General features: G+C 32.3%; 1 protein-coding gene across 1 annotated transcript in view; it reads left to right on the top strand.

Annotated features, from left to right (window-relative positions):
- The first annotated feature begins 11,223 nt into the window (after nucleotides 1-11,223).
- ImpL2 (Ecdysone-inducible gene L2) overlaps nucleotides 11,224-21,599 on the top strand; it is a 30,888-nt gene continuing 20,512 nt past the window's right edge. Inside the window, exon 1 of the mRNA XM_088272056.1 lies at nucleotides 11,224-11,293. Coding sequence (XP_088128182.1) covers nucleotides 11,275-11,293 — 19 coding nt within the window. The 5' untranslated portion in view covers nucleotides 11,224-11,274. The remainder of the gene's footprint in view (nucleotides 11,294-21,599) is intronic.

The raw sequence follows: 21,599 nt of genomic DNA, 5'->3' as shown, positions 1-21,599 counted from the left end.
AAATATAAGTACTAAATATTTTTCAAAAGGAGAAAAAACCTTCAGGTTTTACCTAAAAAGATCTGTTGCACAGTAAAAAGTTCAATAAGTGGCTTGATATTTATTTTTAATACATTTCATTATATTCTTAAACTTTGAAAACGATCTCCTGAAAAATCAAGTTTTTTTTTTATATGACATTGTTGAAACGAGTGAGTGATATGTAGATGAAGAAGGATACGGAAGTCTGGGTATTTACAAGGCTTATGATCTGTCATAGGCTGGTTAAGTGATCGCTTTAAACACGTGCAGCATTTACTATTTTATGATTGACAACCACACTACTTAAATTTTTGGAACTTCTAGATATATTGATCAAACTCATGAAACATAACAAATAAGTTCACAACAGCCATCTTTGTTCACCAAGCCACAATCTGCAAGAAGAAATCACTTTCATCCATCCGAGGGACGATTCAATGCATTAAGAAAGAAACTTATTCATAACTCTTACGTATATAATTAATTTCATAACACTGTACAAGTGAGTTCAGTAGAGCCATCTATGTTGGATTAAGAAAACTTTTATTTAGGAAAAACCTTTTTTAAGTTTATGCAAAATCTTAACCGGATTATTTCACATACTGGAAAACACCTGAGAACATAATTTTAAATTTTATGCAGCTTATAATTAGACCGATTATTCACAAAATTTTGAGTGTATCCAAATCACAGTCTAAGTTTTCTTATGACATAGTACATATGAGTTCATAACATTCATCTACGTTGGATTGAGAATGATTTTATTTAGAAGAGACAGTTTTATTTGTATGCATACTGTGTAAGTGATTGATCATACATAAATATAGGAGTTCCAAAAATTTGATTTGTGTGGTTATAACTCAAAAATACTCGTTATGCTTTGAAAAAACGAAAAAACATTTTAAATTACCTAACTTATAAGTATTTCTCAAAATTGACGTAACGTCGCCATCTTGTTTTTCTCTGTCGCACTCTGTTTTACCGACAGAACATTTTTCTAATTGAAAAAATTGCGAGTGTTTTGGCTTAGAATTTTCACTCATGAATTATATGAAATTATAGTAACTTTAAACATAAAAAGTATATCCACTCACGAGTAGGCATAGGCTATGAAACTCATAAAGTTGAAGCCTGAGTAGGGACATGATAAGCGGTGTTGCATAAGCCGTAGCTAGATTTCAGAGTAACTTGGAAGTTAGGTAATCCAAAAAAAAAAAACAAAAATTAAAGGACTACATTTTTGACATTTAGCTTTGTCTACTGAATACATCCATAACTTCAATGACGCACGGCTCTTAGATTGACAATAGAAGCCGTAATCGAACAGCCTTTAGAAATAGAAAGCTACTCTAATTTGAGATGATTTAGGTAAAAGGAGGGATAACGTCACACTTGATGACGTCAGGAAATCCTCGTTTTTGGTTTTTTTCCCTTCTTTTGAACGGCCGTTATCCATGGAAAGGTCCATGCTTGGTTTTAGCCTGAGGGATAAAATAAAATATGAATACTTATACCAGGAAATGAACCAAGGAGAGGATATCATGGATCGCGTGGCAAAACTCGAATGGCAATGGGCAGGACATGTTGCACGACAGGACCCCACAAGATGGACCCCAAGAATTCTACGATGGAGACCTTGGGAGAACAAAAGAGGTGTCGGAAGACCCCAAAAGAGATGGTCCAACGACATAGTCGCTGTGGGGGGTAGAAACTGGCTGCAAGCAGCAACCGACCGGAAGAAATGGAAAGAAGAGGAAGAGGCCTATATACAGCAGTAGACAACAGATGACTCGTGAAGAAGAAGAAGATTAACGGCCGAAGCCAATTTGTACATAAAATATTTTTTAAAAAAAACAAAAGAATTAAAGTGAATTTAACACTTTTTTAATTAAAGTTTTACTTATTAAATACCACTATTTATTAAAATCTACTGTGACACGTGTTTCGATGCATTCCGCATCATTTTCAAACACCGTATGATGCGGAATGCATCGAAACACCTGTCACAGTAGACTTTAAGAAATAATGGTATTTACTATGTAAAACTTCAATTAAAAACGGATAGATTTAACCACGAAGTGACTGCCGAATCAATTAATGAATTTGTCACATTGAACTGATTTTCACCGCTATATGAATTTTATTTTTATGTAAATAAATGTTAAAATAAAATAAATTTATGTATTGTTCTTGCAATAAAAGGTACCTACGCGAGTTTGAGGTCTTTTTTGAAGTGGTGCGCAGAAAAAACTAATTGAGAACCACTGCTCCATATTCACTATAAACTCCCTACCCTTTAAATTGCCACCTGCCGACAGCTTCTAGGAATTTTAATCAACATAATACCATGCTTAAGGGTTTTTGATAATACCCTCTTACAAATGATAAGACGAGAAAGATAGGAGCTTTTAAAACAATTGGTCTAAGACTTCTTTCTGGGAAGTATGATAAAACATCTGTGGTGTTATCTATTTCTTTTTAAAAAGACCGCTAAATACTCTTATTATCTGTAGGTCAGGCGCGGTCCGTCCATACATACTGTGGATGCTCCGCGTGCCTTGCATTTTAGAGTAAAAAGATTTGGGCTTCTATCCGTAAACAGCAAAAATGTAATTTAAATATTTTGATATTTCTACAGCGACCTTAATTTGATTTTTTTTAAAAACGGATCTCGTTTGTAGCAAAACACATTTGTGAACTACACACCTGCAGTATACAAACGGATTGATAAAATGGGCACAAATCGCTCACTCCTTTCAACAATGTCATATACTCGTATAAAAAAAGATTTTTCAGGATTTTTCGTTTTTAAAGTTTAAAAATATTTTTTTTAAATGTATTAAAAATAAATACCATTGAAATTTTCACTACGCAACAGATCTTTTTAGGTAAAACCTGAATATTTTTTCTGCATTTGAAAAATATTTAGTATATTTAAAAAAAGTAATTAAACAATGCCTTCTCTTCAAAATGCAAAAACAACACTTTCTGCCCTGTAGCGGGTAAATATTAAGTTAAAAACATGCCGCTTTTGCTGGGATATAGTACATTTTTTGGGCATTCCGAAAACATGCACAACTGAAAATCGGCGATTTTTGATAAATGACGTTGTTGAATGGAGTGAGCGATACGTCAATGTACATATGTCGAGAGTATGTTTTGATTTGCTTACAATATGATATAAAAAAAATATGGTTCTTATTGCAATTAAACTCTGGTGGTTTTGGTCAAACGAAAAACGAGGATTTTCCAACGTCATATTCCGCTGTGTGACGTCATTTTTTTTTTTGACATTGACGATTTTTGATAAATGACGTTGAAAGGAGTGAGCGATATATTTGGATCGGGCAAATCAAAACCACCAAGTCGGAATACGATTTGCCCACAAACTCCTTGCCCGAGTCGCGTGAGGGATAAACTGACAAACTGGTCCATTTGTACCCCGCGAAGTGATGTGCGTCATATCTTGTTTATTTGCTTACAGATATAGAAATGATATTACAGTTTCTATTTTCGGTTTTTGATTTGTTGTGTTTTATTATTTTTATCAATGAACTTGATAACGTCCTACGTCTCGAGTCTATTCAGAGATTATTGAAGGTGACTTTGCTAAAAATCTCTTATTTATTTATATTTCAACATACACATAAATACAATTTACAAATTAAAATAATATTTTTGACATCACCAAGTAGATGAAGAAGTTTGAGCATTTTACAGGGTTTACACCCGTCATAGGCTGCATTTATTTAGAACAGATCAATATCCAATGAGATATTGTTCAACAAAGCAGTAGCTCTTCCTACCGCTATGTTCCTGAGCGGCTCATCATTAGAAATAGGTATCCAACTGTGTTACATTGGGTTCGAACCGAGAAACTCTGACTTAAGAGTCCGCGACACTAACCACGGGACCACAACCCTATACAACCGATTAAAATGAAATGAAATAAAAATTCATAAGGAACTGTCACGAGAGGTAGTATCATACATGATAAAACTAGTGAAGGACATTGGTAACATAAACCAAGCTAGGACACAACATGCCGAACCCTCTTCTAGTGGAACGGAAGGCCTGTTGACGACAGTCAGCAGTCCGGCTTCTCCTGAGGAGTGCAACGTGGTTTCCTCCCAGCAATGAGCAAATGCTGACAAGTTCCTGATTGGCCCACACTAGATTATCCCTCCTGTTCCCAACACAGATTCAAATAAAAACATATTGAATTAGCTAGAAGAAACAAAAATCCACTAAATGATCTATAAACCTTGTACATAATAATAATAATAATAAAACCCTTATCCGCACCCCAATGGTGCATAGGGCACTGTGTCATATAAACGCATTGTTATCTTAGAATCTTAGAATTCAATCCAATAACAGTGTTTAATTTTGGATATATTACCCAACTACCAACTGTCTGCAGTAACAATATAATAATAATAATAATAAAACCCTTATCCGCACCCCAATGGTGCATAGGGCACTGTCATATAAACGCAGTGTTATCTTGATCGTTTACACATGAAGGAAGGGTGGGTGATCAGCCCTCCGCTTCAGGTACCAGTCCATGGTAGTATTGAATAAATATTACCGTGAAAAAATCACTTGTATTTATTTTACCCCCCTTGGGAATCGAACCCGGAACCTCCAGAACGGTAGCCGAGCGTGCTGACCATTACACTGCAGAGGCGGACATTATAAGCAAGGTAAATAATAAATGCAATTCCCATCTAAAAAAAACGATTAAAATGTTGATATAAATAACTCACGAACTCAGAAATTGTGAACAAATATTTGGACAGAATCAAAATATTATAGACAATATTAATTTAGTAACTAAGTTACATTCATTATCACATTTTGTCTTATCGACGGTAAAGGGCAAGCCCTTCATCATATACTCGTAGGATAACCTCAGAACCTACGTACAATTACTGACTATATGACGTATTTTTTCTTCAAAACATTGCCCTTTGCTCGAATTGAATATATTTTTTTTATTTTATTTACATAATAATAATAAAACCCTTATCCGCACCTGAATGGTGCATAGGGCACTGCGTCATATAACGCAGTGTTATCTTTAATAATTAATAGATGTCTCTAGTGAAGTTCTAGTGATTCAAGAGAAATTGGTTCATATATATATATATCGAACTTCCAAGAATTTGAGTAGTGTGGTTGTCAATAATGGGTAGAATTGGTGAAAGTTACACGTATGTAAAATGATCACTTAAACCAGCCTATGACGGTCGTCAGCCCCGTAAATGCCCAGACTTCCATATTCATCTTTGATGAGATGTCAAAAAATAATATGAAAATAACTCCTGTAATTGGAGATAATCCAGATTTTTTGAACAAGTATTTGGACACACTCAAAATGTTGAAAATAAAAAGTGGTTGTTCGTTTTTGAAAGGAGTGAGCGAAATTTTCTTTCTATTAAATGTATACAATTCATGTAAGTCTGCCTCCGTAGTGTAATGGTCAGCACGCTCGGCTACCGTTCTGGAGGTCCCGGGTTCGATTCCCAGGGGGTTCAAATAAATATAAGTGATTTTCCACTGTAATATTTATTCAATATTACCCTGGACTGGTACCTGAAGCGGAGGGCTGATCACCTTTCCTTCATGTGTAAACGATCAAGATAACACTGTGTTTATATGAAGCAGTGCCCTATGCACCGTTGGGGTGCGGATAAGGGTTTAAAAAAAATATGGACATATCCAAAAATGTCGGTAATAAAACTGTATTCTCGCAGTCTTGCCCCTCGCGCAGCCGCTCGTTTACTGAATCGTGTTTTTGCTAGTACCCCTTAATTCTCTAAATGAGGTTATAAAAAACGTGGGTGTTAATATCGCTCTGTCTAAACGCTTTTGTGAAAAATATGGCGTGGAAATTTCTCTAGTTAAGTTGCGAGAGAATGTAATAATGCTTTTAAATTGCAATTTCTCTTAAATAAACCGCTTAGCGCGTTTAATAAACTTTTCTGTCCACAAAATATATATAAAAACCCTTACCGCACCCCAATGGTGCATAGGGTACTGCTTCATATAAACGCAGTGTTATCTCGATCGATTACACATGAAGGAAAGGTGATCAGCCCTCCACTTCAGGTACCAGTCCAGTGTAATATTGAATAAATATCAGAGTGAAAAAATCACTTATATTTACTAAATCCCCCTGGGAATCGAACCCGGGACCTCCAGAACGGTAGCTGAGCATGCTGACCATTACACTACTGAGGCGGACAAAATATGGAAGAAATTATTATCCTTGGTGCTACAACATACATCATTGTAATTACCGTAACAAGCTGCCGTATGGAAATGCTCGTAATCTCATATGGATGCCAAAAAAGTAGTAAAATATAATAGAGATTTTATTGCGGAGGCGTTATGGGTATTTTTTTTCCTTTTTCATATTGAATATGAGATTTTTAAAAATATATTGCTTAGTTGCCTTAAAAAATTGTCCTTGCATAATAATGTACAAAGATTTATAGCATATTTAGTTCAAGTCTTTAAAATGTTAGTAAATGTGAATAGTTCATATTATTTTTTTGACATCTCATCAAAGATGAAAAAGAGCATGGATGTCTGCGCATTTGCGGGGCTTAGGGCCGTCATAGGCTGGTTTAATTGATCACTTTACACACGTGTAACATTCACCAATTCTACCCATGGTTGACAACCACACTACTCAAATTCTTGGAAGTTCTAGATGTATTGATCAAACTCGAAACGTAGGGTTTGAATTGACTAGAATTTTACTAGAGACATCTATTGGTGAGATGAAGAAGTTTTTTTCACTGAGCAGAGACTCTTATATTAGTATGCGAGGTCCGAATCCTGGATTATAATCACATAAATGAGAAATGCCCGAAATACATACGACTATTTAAAAACTAACTAACTAACTAACAATCACGCCGCTTCCCAGCAAGGGTAGGCAGAGAGAATAGAGCGCCACACCACTTTGTCCTTGCAAACATTCTTCGCCTCTTCCACGTTCATGCATCTCCTCATACATACCCGCCGATTGTTACGACTCCTAACCTGACCACTTTCAAGTATTTGGCATACCTGATCGAGCCATGTTTTTCTCGGTCTTCCTCTGCTTCTTTTCCCACTAACATTCGCCTCATAAATTTGTTTTACCGTTCTTTCCTTAGTCATTCGTTCCACATGTCCAAACCATCTCAACACACCTTTCTTAATTTTATCGATAATGCTTATCTCAGCTTTGCATTCCTTCCTTATTTCACTATTCGCACATCTATCATACATCGTTTTGTCGCACATTCTTCTGAGAGATCGCATTTCGACTGCATTCAGTCTACATATATATTTATATATATTTATATGTATATATATTTATATATATATATATATATATATATATATATATATATATATATATATATATATATATATATATATATATATATATATATTTATATATATATATCTATATATATATATATATATATATATATATATATATATATATATATATATATATATATATATATATATATATATATATATATATATATATATATATATATATATATATATATATATATATATATATATATAAATTTTTGGTGCATTTTGTAATTTTACCTTAATATTTGGAAGTGAAGCATGGATTTGACAAAGATGAATGTAGACTTAATGCAGTGAGAATGCGATCACTCAGATGAATGCGTTGCGAAATGAGATTTGACAGATTTTCAAATGTTTATATGGATAAGGAATGAATGAAAAACTGATAAAAGCATTATTGATTGATTTCATATTGAAGTCGTGTTGAGATGGTTTGGGCACGTGGAACGAAAGAGTGTGGAAAGAATGGTAAAACAAATATATGAGGCGGATGAAGTTGGAACTATTATTGTATAAGCAGAGGTAAACCGAGGAAAACATGGCATGATCAAGTAATTAAAATGTTTGGGCTTGGTCAGATGGGGAAATGCAATTGTGGAAAAGCCACACCACTGTGTCATTCGCAATGACACAGTGGTGTGGCATTCTATTTTTTTGGACTTGCTTAAAATAAGTAAATGTCATAAAATAAATATTACAAATTAATTCCCGACTTTCCTCAATCATAGAATTTTTTAAATTTTATTTAAGTTTTACTTTGTAGGTACCCCTATTTCTTAAAAATTATTGTGACACGTTGTTTGAAAATGACGCGGAACGCATCGGAACGCGCGTCATAATATATTGTAAGAAATAGTGGTATTTACCAAGTAAATTTAAATAAAAAATGGATAAATATTCCCACAAAGTGACTGCCGAATCAATGCATGAAACCTTTTAACATTAGCTGTTTAAAAGTTTATAAAGTCAGAAGGTTATAATGAAACTACGACGATAAAAAAAACTTTCAAGTACTTTCTAAGGGTTTTTCTCGACATTTCTTATTTAGAAAGTATTTTTAAAGTAAAAATCAGGTACCCAGGTGGGAATTCAAAATGGCAGAATATTTTTACCGACGGAAGCTCTCTAAGTTTTCAAACTTGTTACTGTTATGTTTCATTCTACAAATATGCTCCCCATTTTTAGACAGGAGAGCTGGCAACTCCCAAGGTAAATCCCGTAACCAGAAACCCTATCATAATAATAGCAGGAGAAAAACCACGCAAGTTCCAGAATTTTCCTTAAATTCAATTTTGCCAAATATATGGTAGAATTGAAATAAATATCGATTCATAATGCTAAAACAATATATATATATATATATATATATATATATATATATATATATATATATATATATATATATATATATATATATATATATATATATATATATATATATATATATATATATATATATATATATATATATATATATATATATATATATATATATATATATATATATATATATATATATATATATATATATATATATACATTTTTAAATTACATTTTTCTTATTTACATAAATTGTGGACACTAATGTATGGAAGCGAAACATGGAACTGGCAAAGGAAGGATGAAAGCAGAGTGAACGCTGTTGAAATGCGCTCCCTCAGACGAATGTGTGGAAAATCATTGTATGACAGAATTAAAAACGACGATATAAGAAAGGAATGTAAGGCTGAACGAGGAATAATTGAAAAGATAGGGAAGAGTTCTTTGCGGTGGTATGGACATGTGGAGCGAATGGATAACGAGAGAATGACTAAGAAAACATATGTGGCGAATGTTAGAGGGAAAACAGAACGTGGACGACCGAAAAAGACTTGGCACGATCAGATCAATCAGAACCTGGCGGTGTCAAAAGTCTGCGTAATCGGAGGGCATGTATGACTAGATGTATGGATGTGAAGGAGGCGAGGAGTGTATGTCAGGACAGAAGAGTGTGGCGTTCCATCCTCTCTGCCTACCCCTGTAGTAGTAGTAGTAGTGTACATTTATTTAAAAAGATATTTTAATTATAAACATAATTAAAATATTTTTTGCAGAGACCCACCAAGCCACCTTGTGTCTTGTCGGTGGAGTTCTTTTTACATACGATTTTTTTATTGTTTTTAACGATTTTAACCTTAATATACACACAAAAAGAGAGAAAACTTAAGAATATCAACTTTTTTACAATTTTCATAGAATTAACTCTTGATCATTTACCCATTCCTTTATTTTGCCTTTTTTCCATATTTTATTTTGACTTCTAACCTCCGTTAACAGATTTGTATATTGCTTCATTAATTAATTATGGCAACGTTGGATGTTTTTAAATAATTGATTTTTAAGTAATTTTAAATGAAAACCATCGTACCATTTTGGCTGGAAATAATTTTTATTTTTAACACTTTCGATATCTCAACATATGTACATGAACAAGAATATTTAAGTCTGGGCATTTACAGGGCTTACGACCGTCATAGGCTAGTTTAAGAGAACTCTTTACACACGTGTAACATTCACCAATTCTACCCGTGATTGACGGCCACTCTATTCAAATTCTTGGAACTTCTGGATATATATTGATTCAAGTCGATACACTGTTCTTGAACTCGATAGACTACACGAGAGACATCTATGGTGGGATGAACCAGGCTTTTTATAATGCAGAATCACTTTTATTTGTATGCGAGGTCCGAATCCTAGATCAAAATTATAGGCTTAAATAAAAAAAATTAAAGGTATTTTTGGCATTTCTTAGTATGTGAATATAGCCCAGGATTTTTTAGGATGTTTTACTTGTAATTTATATCGACTTTTTTTATAGGAATAACCCGCGAAGCGTCTGTTTTAGATGCTTGTCTGCAGGTAGGATAGTAAGGATAGGGAAGGTAAATGTGAAAAATACATCCCAGACTGATTGAAAATAAATCTTTTTTTGGCTGGAATCGATCGCGCGACGCCAGTTTCGCAGTCGAGCGCCTACTCAACTACGCCACGGCGCCCGTCCTAATCTCTGTTCATCCTTAAAAAATCTTATAATGTCGATATTCTCGCAGATAAAATTGTTATCTTATATACCTCTCAGATCATGGTCTATCAGCTCGTTCTTCCCAAGAAAGAACACTTTCCATTCCTCGCCATAACACATCATTCTTCAATAATTCCTTCTCTGTCCAAGCGGCCAGACTATGGAATGAATTACCTCTCCGCGTAAACAAATGCACCTTCTCTAATAACTTTTAAGAAACGTCTGAGACATTACTATTTATTATTAGAATCCTAACTGTCCATCAAACCTCCTTCCTTAGTTTTTCCCTCTACCTCCTTCCCTAAACTCAATTTTTCCTTTGCCCTCCTTATTATCATATTTTGTAATTTATGTTTTTTTAAATGTCAATTTGTAATTTATGTATTTTTAAATGTTCAAGTACTATCTACCCTCTGATTGCAGATATATGGTATCAACAGCTATATATGGTATCAAACGTTTTGATCAATATCACTAGTCTGTTTTTGGTTGGTCGGAGATATTTCTTTTTGTCAATAAGCCCGTCTATGTACTCATTTCTTTTTTGTGCATAAAATTAAAATAAATGAAGAAATAAATAAATAATCTTGATATACGTGGTACAAACCACTTGTTGTCGGGAGAATTAGAGAATATTCCTTCATTAAGGCTCGTTAGGATGACAAATTACCCCCTCGAAGGCTGTAGGATGGGTGATCCAGCCTCTAAGGGGTGGTCCGTATATATATAAGGGGTGGAAATCGCTGAAAGCGTCCCAGTTTGGCTCCAAGCGCTCGCGAAGAGACTAGCGCTGAAAGTTCATGAAAGGATTCCTGAAGGGTGAGTTTGATCATTTTATTTTTAATTTTTTTTTTAAATATTTGCAAACATTTATTTAAATCACAATTTATACATATTTAGAACCTTTTTTTGCAGAGACTCACCAAGCCACCTTGTGTGTCTTGTCGGTGGAGATCTTTTTTAATATATTTTTTATTGTTTTTAACGATTTTAACCTAATATACACACAAAAAAGAGTAAAAAATTAAGAGATATAAATTATACGCTTAAATTATTACACTCTATCACAAATAAAGGTCAAGACATGAATAATTTAGAAAATTTAGAAATACATAAAAATTTTAATTCAGATAAAACAATAATTAATAATATATTGTTTCAAAATACGTCACCATTATTATCAATGTTTCCTTTTACAAAAAATCTTGTTCCTTAACCCCCCTCCCTATATTTATTAACCTATATATACCCCTAAATATATTGTTCGTTAGTTTTAATTTGTACCAGAAGATGAAAACATCTGTCGTTTTCGAAACTAGTCAATAAAATAAAACTAATTAAAGTGATATATTCAAGTGTTTAATTTTAATAAAATAGAGATATAAACATTTTACAATTTTCATAAAATTGACTCTTTTTTGTCTTTGTTCCATATTTTATTTTGACCTCTAACATCCGTCGGCAACAAATTAAAAATGTTCGGAATGATATATTGCAGTGTTCGACTCCCATATTTACTGTTCATTCTTGGGGAGATTCTTAAATGAAGGTTTTGGGGAATGAAAATAAATTATTAATATATATTATATACTCATAATATATTACTAAAAGTGCTTATTTATTAAATATATATTGTTTTAAAAATCACGTGATTACTCACGTATGATGTAAAAATGAAAATATTTATATTAAATTTATTTTTTCGGCATTCTCTTTGTGGTAAGATATGGTGTTAAAAGAAACACACTTGTTTTATACCAATTGACTTTATTTAATTATGACTAGTTTCGGAAACTATGCTACCATCTTCAGGTCAAATTATAAACTGATATAGTTTATATTTAGACCTGAAGACGTAAGCATTATTTTATATAATAAATAAACTTAATAGTATTTTTTGACATCTCATCAAAGATGAAGAAGAATATGGAAGTCTGGGCATTTACGCGCCTGACGACCGTCATAGACTGGTTTAAGTGGTCACTTTACACACGTGTAACATTCACCAATTCTACGCATTATTGACAACCACACTACTCAAATTCCTGGAAGTTCTATTTAAGCAATTTTGAAACATTTTTCTTGAATAATGTTTCACTAGAACTTCACTAGAGACATCTGTTGGTGAGATGAAAAGAAGCTTTTTTATTGAGCAGAAACTCTTTTATTAGTATGTGAGGTCCGAATCCTGACCCGTAGGCTGACGACCGTCATAGGCTGGTTTAAATAATCACTTTACACACGTGTAACATTCACCGATTCTACCCATTATTGAATATGTATGAACCATTTACAACATTTTGGGTGTGACCAAATATTTGTTAACGAATCTGGCTTACGTTCAATAAATGGCGCTGCCATTGCAATAAAAAATCTTTGTAACATCATGTTTTTACCTGTCGCAGATATGATTTAAACACACCTGTGTCAATAAAAGGGTTTTTTCTTTACAATTCCACTATCGGCTTTGCAACATACAGGTCCGTACAAGTCGCGTACTTGGGTGATATTTACATAGATTACTCACTAACCGTAGGCGTATAGGACAGAACGCCACACTATCTGACAGACAACTTCGCCTCTTCCACTTTCGTGCATCTTCTCATGCATACACGTCGTTTATTCCGACTCCTGATCTGAGCACTTACAGGTATTTAAAATACTTAACTATGCTATGATTTTCTCGGTCTAATATATATATATATATATATATATATATATATATATATATATATATATATATATATATATATATATATATATATATATATATATATATATATATATATATATATATATATATATATATATATATATATATATATATATATATATATATATATATATATATATATATATATATATATATATATATATATATATATATATATATATATATATACATATATATATATCGCTCATTACTTTCAACAACGTCATATATCAAAAAAATAGATTTTTCAGGAGATCGTTTTTAAAGTTTAAAAATATAATAAAATGTATTAAAAATAAATATCAAGCCACATATTGGACTTTTTACTATGCAACAGATCTTTTTAGGTAAAACCTAAATGTTTTTTCTCCATTTGAAAAATATTTAGTATATTCAAAAAAATAATTCAACAATACCTTTTCTTCAAAATGCAAAAACAATATTTTTAGCCCTGTAGCGGGTAAATATGAGGTTTATAATAAAACGCTTTTGCTGGGATATAGTACATTTTCTGGGCATTCCGAAAACATGTACAACTGAAAATTGACGATTTTTGAAATATGACGTTGTTGAAAGGAGTGAGCGATTTTATATATATATATATATATATATATATATATATATATATATATATATATATATATATATATATATATATATATATATATATATATATATATATATATATATATATATATATATATATATATATATATATATATATATATATATATATATATATATATATATATATATATATATATATATATATATATATATATATATATATATATATATATATATATATATATATATATATATATATATATATATATATATATATATATATATATAAATATATATATATATATATATATATATATATATATATATTGTATATAAATATATATTATATATATATATATATATATATATATATATATATATATATATATATATATATATATATATATATATATATATATATAGGTGCATGACCTCAGTAAAAGTGCCTTAGTTTTCCAGATATTTCCACTTTTATGAATTTCCCGAACATCTACGTCTTAGATCATTTTTTCGAGTGCCATTTTTTCAATTTTTCATATTTAAAGATTCTAATTTTTATTTCATAATACTGAATAAGTATTCTGTTGATCACAGTGCAAAATATTACCAATACTGGCTTGTCTAGGCTGAAAAAAAATATTAATGCCCGGTTAATGATTTAAAAATGAATCTTTAGGTAACTTTGACTCTTCACCCTGAAGAAAATATACACCACGCCAACCTGGCAAGTTTATTCAATTTATGTCATTTACTGAGGTCATATTTTCATTTTATAGCAAGTCATGAGCTAACCACGCTCAAGTGTTTGAATTGCTTGATAATAACAAGATTTCCTCGGTCTTCTTCGACATCTATTACCAACCACATTCGCCTCATAAATTTGTTTTACCTACTGTTTTTTCTTCACACATTCGAGTCACATGCACAAACCATCTCAACATGCTTTTCTTAATTCAATTGATAATACTTATCTCAGCCTTGGATTATCTCCATATTACACCGTTCGGACATCTATGTATCATACATCGTTTTACCGCACACTCGTCTGAGAGATTCCATTTCGACAGCATTCAGTCTTTTTCCATACAAATATTTGTAATAATATTTGTAATACTTGATCATGCCAAATTTTCTTCGGTGTTCGTCTGCTTCTATCACCAACCACATTCACCTCATAGATCACCATCTATCGTACATCTATTTGCCTCATATTATTTTTAATATCGGATGTAAAATTTTACATATTACATACAATTATGAATACATTTCAAAACCGGATATCCGTGGTCGTGATAACCATGAATAAATACCCCCATTGTAATATTGTACAATGTACGTACAGCATAACCTCGATATAACGGACCTCTATTTAACGAACTTCGAATATAACGGAAAGAAATTTGGTCAATACAAAAAAAAAAAAAGAACGTCCTGTTTATATTAAACATGCTTAAATTCAAGTGTCGCCGCGTGTAAATAATTCTTAGCTGCCATGATAATCACGTCATACGTCAATATGTAATAGCTGTAACAGGAGAAAGTGACCAACTAACAAAACGTAAAATATAATATAATAAAAATGTAACTTTTTTTTAATTCACTATAAACTTTATTACTTATAACCCTTATCCGCACCCAATGGTGCATAGGGCACTGCATCGAATTGATGCAGTGTCATCTTGATCATTACTTACATGATGACAAGGTGATCACTCTTGCGCTTCAGGAACCAGTCCAGGGTAATATAAAATAAGTATTACAGTGTAAAATCACTAATATTTATTTTCACCCCTCCTGGGAATCGAACCCGGGACCTCCAGCACGGTAGCTAAACATGCTGACCATTACACCACGGAGGCGGACAACTTAAACTTTAAATAAATATATAAATAAATAAACTTTATAGTGATTTTAAAACAAAGTTAGATTTTAATTCAAAATGGAAAATCACAAAGTTTGTGCTTCAAATACAAATTATAAAACGTAAAATGTTCAGGAGGGCCATTTATGTCACTTTTGCTTGGCAAGAAAATAAACATCAATGCAGTTAGTCATTTTTAACAAGTCAATATGTTATATTATACTTTCAAGTTTGAAATCCTGGATTTTTTTCAGGCCAATATTAAGCTAGTAAGATATCAAATAGTCAATGATCACGTTTGTGTAAAAAAATGCACTTGGTCACTTTCTCCTGTATGACTACGATATATAACTATTTTATACGCATTTTCGTAATTAAAGAGAGTTTCTTACAAAATCAGTAAACTTTAAAAGTGTAAACAAAACTTGATTACTTTTCCTAAGCAGGATTACCGAAAGCAAGCGCGTCGATATCAAATTGCAACGTCACTTCACGACGAGTGTCCCAAGATAATAAATAGAATTTTGATTGTGACTTGTATTGTTTATTTACCTATACCTAATATACATATCGCTCACTCCTTTCATCCACTTCATATATCAAAAATCGTCATTTTTCAGTAGTGCATATTTTCGGAATGCCCAGAAAATGATCTATACCCCAGCAAAAGCGGCATATTTTAACTTAATATTTACCCGCTACAGGGCAGAAAGTATTGTTTTTGCATTTTGAAGAAAAGGTATTGTTTAACAATTTTTTGAAATATACTAAACATTTTTCAAATGGAGAAACAACCTTCAGGTTTTACCTAAAGAGATCTGTTGCACAGTAAAAAGTTCAATAAGTGGCTTGATATTTACTTTCTTTTAATACATTATATTACGTTTGACAATGCCCTAACAAGGCGAAACAATTGTGACAGTATAATTTTTTATGTGTTTTTGTTAATAAAATACAACTTAGTAGACTCAAAAAATCTGTGTTTGATTAAAAATTAATACATAAATTAAAATGGAGTTCTACAAATTAAACGCCAAATCAATAAATATCCAGATTGTACCCAAAAAGATCTGTTGCACAGTAAAAATTTCAAAAAGTAGCTTGATATTTATTTTTAATACATTTTTATATTTATTTTAATCTTTTAAAAAAATCTCCTTACAAATCATGTTTTTTATACTCGTATTTAGCGTTGTTGAAAGGAGTGAGCGATATATATGTATATAATTCATATTTTCTAAAAGTTTTTTGATTAATTTTAAACCTAGTTTTTTATAACGGACTTTCAGTTTCAACGTAAACCTCCTCCTCCAATCAGTGCGTTATATCGAGGTTTCACTGTATGTATGTTTTGCGTCGAGTTGCATCAGAAAGGTGATGTATGTTGCGTCACCTTTTGAGAAGGATTACGTCAGACTAAGCCGAAGATCACGGACTAAACAAATTCAGATCACCGCTTATCTTTTTATCAAAAGCAAACAGAAGAAACACGTGGTTTTACCGGTTTTTGGAACCAAACGTCGGATGTAGCTACTCATCTTTTCCGTTATTATTACCACGAATAAGGTTGCCATCTTTACTTTAGAAGGAGATCATACAATTCAGTAAGCGCTAGACAGAGTGAAGAAACGATAGTTAAACAAAGGAGATGTTTTAGAATTAGTACATAAACCCTGAGGACGACAAGGTTCTTGTCGAAACCGGTTGGAAAAAGTGTACCAATAAAAAGTGGTTAAAACAAAGTTGTTTACTTGAATGTTTTCCGCAGATACTTTGTGGCACATTTTATAAACTTTATAAAATGAAATAATTTTGTTATAACCTTTTTTATCAATACAATTTAACCTACCGGTTTCAACAAGAACCTTGACATCAACAGGGTTTATATTAATTCAAAAACATGAAAACCATTTAAAAACTATGTCATTAGGATTATGTATGTATTTAGGATTTTTCGGAGTGTGTATTTTTTTGGAGAGAGTATTTTAATGTTTTTGAACTAATATAAACCCTGATGACGACAAGGTTCTTGTTGAAACCTTATTATTATAACCCTTATCCGCACCCAATGGTGCATAGGGCACTGCATCGAAATGACGCAGTGTTATCTTGATCATTACTTACATGAAGGCAAGGTGATCACTCTTGCGCTTCAGGAACCAGTCCAGGGTTAAATAAATATTACAGTGTAAAATCACTAATATTTATTTTCACCCCCCTCTGGGAATCGAACACGCTGACAACGCGCAACATAGATGAAGAAGAATATTCCGTCCTAGTCCAAGCATTTATGAACAAAGAAATCTGAAATTAGCGTGCTAATTATATTTGGGACACCCTGTATTCATTTATAATTGGTCTCATTAAACGTTAATTACGTATTAGATGTTAAATTTGTTAAATAAGGAAACTGTCAATCTTTAAATTTGAACAGACTAATTAATACTCCGCCTCCGTAGTGTAACGGTCAGCACGCTTGGCTACCGTTCTGGAGGTCCCGGGTTCGATTCCCAAGGGGGGTAAAATATATATTAGTGATTTTTTCACTGTAATATTTATTCAATATTACCATGGGCTGGTACCTGAAGCGGAGGGCTGATCACCTTTCCTTCATGTGTAAACGATCAAGATAACACTGCGTTAATATGACACAGTGCCCTATGCACCATTGGGGTGCGGATAAGGGTTTTTTTTTTTTAAACACGAGACACAAACGTCATCTTAATTTTTGACTTATCCCCGTCATCTTAATCTTAATTTTTGACTTATCCCCGTCATCTTAATCTTAATTTTTTACTTATCCCCGTCATCTTAATCTTAATTTTTGACTTATCCCTGTCATCTTGATCTTAATTTTAGACTTATCCCCGTCATCTTAATCTTAATTTTTGACTTATCCCTGTCATCTTAATCTTAATTTTTGACTTATCCCTGTCATCTTGATCTTAATTTTAGACTTATCCCCGCTCTCTGATATGGGTCAAAAGGCAAGGTTCATTAATATAGCTCAGTTAGAAATATAAGGCTGTTTTTAAGTATTTTTTGGCAGGTTTTTAAGTATATAAATATTTTAAACAATAAAACCCACAATTGGCATTCCGATAGAGTATTTATTTTAAAATATTAAATTATAAAATTCGATCTGGCGGATTTTGAAAGTAGGAGACACAATTCTCCCAGCCTTCTAGAAGTTCTTCGTGAAATTTAAGAGTCTGAATATATTAAAATATCCTAGAATACAGTTCAGTTAGCACAAATTTGGCTTCCTTAATGACTGACTTCCCAGAAAGATAATAATACAAGCCGACAGACAATACGTGACAAATATTTCATCATGCTAGACCACTTAACGAACTTCTTAGACTAGCTTTCGGGAAATAATGATACTAAGGAGTGAGGAGTGGGTCAACTTTTTAATGTTTTTATAATATATAAGGCAGAAAGTGTTGTTTTTGCTAGATTTATATTATCCACTGACACTTCGTGATGGAATTGCAATTTTAATTTATTATTAGATTAAAACCAATATTTTTAGCTTTTCCACTTTTTTTATTTGATCAGCGACCGGGTTTCGTCGTTACCGACATCATCAGACTGGTCTGATGGTCATCCAGTCTGATGATGTCGGTAACGACGAAACCCGGTCGCTGGTCAAATAAAAAAAGTGGAAAAGCTAAAAATATTGGTTTTAATCTAATAATAAATGTTGTTTTTGCATTTTTAAGAAACGTTTTTGTTTATTTTTTTTTTAATATACTAAATATTTTTCAAATGGAGAAAAAACCTTTAGGTTTTACCTAAAAAGATCTGTTGCACAGTAAAAAGTTCAGTAACTGGCTTGATATTTATTTTTAATACATTGTATTATAATTACATATTTTTAATCTTTAAAAACGTTCTCCTGGAAAATCAAGTTTTTATTTTATTTATGACGTTCTTGAAAGAAGTGAGCGATATGTAAAAACAATTTTTTATAGGGGGGGGGTAGGGATAGTACCTAAAGGGCGAACCGGTTCTTCAAAATTTTGAATCCCATCACCGGATGTACCTGCAGTCGCTAGAAGCTTACCATAGATCCATGTGGTGAAATGTGCTTCAGTAATAAATCATACTAACTGAGAAAGATAAATTTCTTGGAATGTGAAGCTTCTAGATTAATATTTCTGAAAAATTATAAAAAATAAAACAGGTCAAACAGTGTTTTAATTAAAATGAAATGTGTCGGAAAAATCTAAGGAATGTTTCATAAGCGATAAAGCGTGTATTACTACTACGCACATTCATAACCTCTTCAGTCCAGGACAACTCATTTTCAGGACACCATGTTTATTTTTAAATAATCTTTTATTGATTCGGCAGTCACTTTGTGGTAAAATCAATCCATTTTTAAGTTTCACTTGGTAAATACCACAAATTCTTAAAATCCGCTGTGACACGTGTTTCGATGCATTCCGCATCATTTTACTGTGTTTGAAAATGTTGCGGCATACATTTCCGAGGGGGGCTCAAATAAATATAAGTAATTTTTTCACTGTAATATGTATTCAATATTACCCTGGCCTGGTACCTGAAGCAGAGGGCTGATCACCTTTCCTTCGTGTGTTAACGATCAAGGTAACACTGCGTTTGCATGATGCAGTGCCCTATGCACCATCGGGTGCGGGTGAGGGTTTCAATAAAATGTTAACATTTAATTATTTCAAAGGGAAATATTTGTGTTTTTATTATTTATAGAAATACTTCAATTTCTAACTATTTCTGTGAGCCTAAGCGGCTCATTATTACAAATAGGTATCAAATTGTGGTAGAGCGGGTTCGAACCAAGAAACTCTTAGAAACTCTTAAACTCTTACTCAAGAGTCCGCGACACGGAAACACACCCCGACAAGAAATTACTTTATTAGTTTTCGAAACTAGTCGTGTGTAATGAAATAAAACTCATTAAGTGGTTATTCAAGTTACAACATTTTGAGTGTGTCCAAATACTTGTTCTCAAAATCTGGATTATCTCCAATTACAGGAGTTATTTTCATATTACTTTTCGACATCTCATCAAGGATGAAGAAGAATATATTGAATATAAGAAGAATATTGGTTGTCAATAATGGGTAGAATTGGTGAATGTTACACGTGTGTAAACCAGCCTATGACGGTCGTCGGCCCCGTAAATGCCCAGACTTCCATATTCTTCTTCATCTTTGATGAGATGACGAAAAGTAATGTGCTTATACAAGTATGTAATTATAAAAAATGGAATAAAATAATCATCATGTCGTTCCACTTAATGGCGAAGTTAATGCCGAATCAATAAATTAATAAAAATAACTTATTATTTTTTGATATCTCATCAAAGATGAAGAAGAATATGGAAGTCTGGGCATTTACGGGGCTTACGACCGTCATAGGCTGGTTTGAGTGATCACTTTACACACGTGTAACATTCACCAATTCTACCCATTATGGACAACCACACCACTCAAATTCTTGGAAGTTCTATATATATGAACCAATTTAGAAACCTTGTTCATGAATCACTAGAACTTCACTAGAGACATCTATTGGTGAGATGTAAAGAAGCTTTTTATTAAGCAGAAACTCTTATAATCTCACCAATAGATGTCTCTAGTGAAGTTCTAGTGATTCATGAACAAGGTTTCTAAATTGGTTCATATATATAGAACTTCCAAGAATTTGAGTGGTGTGGTTGTCCATAATGGGTAGAATTGGTGAATGTTACACGTGTGTAAAGTGATCACTCAAACCAGCCTATGACGGTCGTAAGCCCCGTAAATGCCCAGACTTCCATATTCTTCTTCATCTTTGATGAGATATCAAAAAATAATATGAAAATAACTCCTGTAATTGGAGATAATCCAGATTTTGTGAACAAGTATTTGGACACACTCAAAATGTTGTAAATAAAAATAACTTAATTGTTTTCATAGCTTGGCCTCAGTGGGTCATTACAACTTATGAGAATTACC

Source organism: Brachycentrus maculatus, unplaced genomic scaffold (genome assembly GCF_059751285.1).
Source record: "Brachycentrus maculatus isolate JH-2025_06_01 unplaced genomic scaffold, ASM5975128v1 h1tg000475l, whole genome shotgun sequence".
Classification (NCBI taxonomy): domain Eukaryota; kingdom Metazoa; phylum Arthropoda; class Insecta; order Trichoptera; family Brachycentridae; genus Brachycentrus; species Brachycentrus maculatus.
Note: the sequence above shows the minus strand (reverse complement) of the source record. Positions and strands in the feature narration are given on the sequence as shown.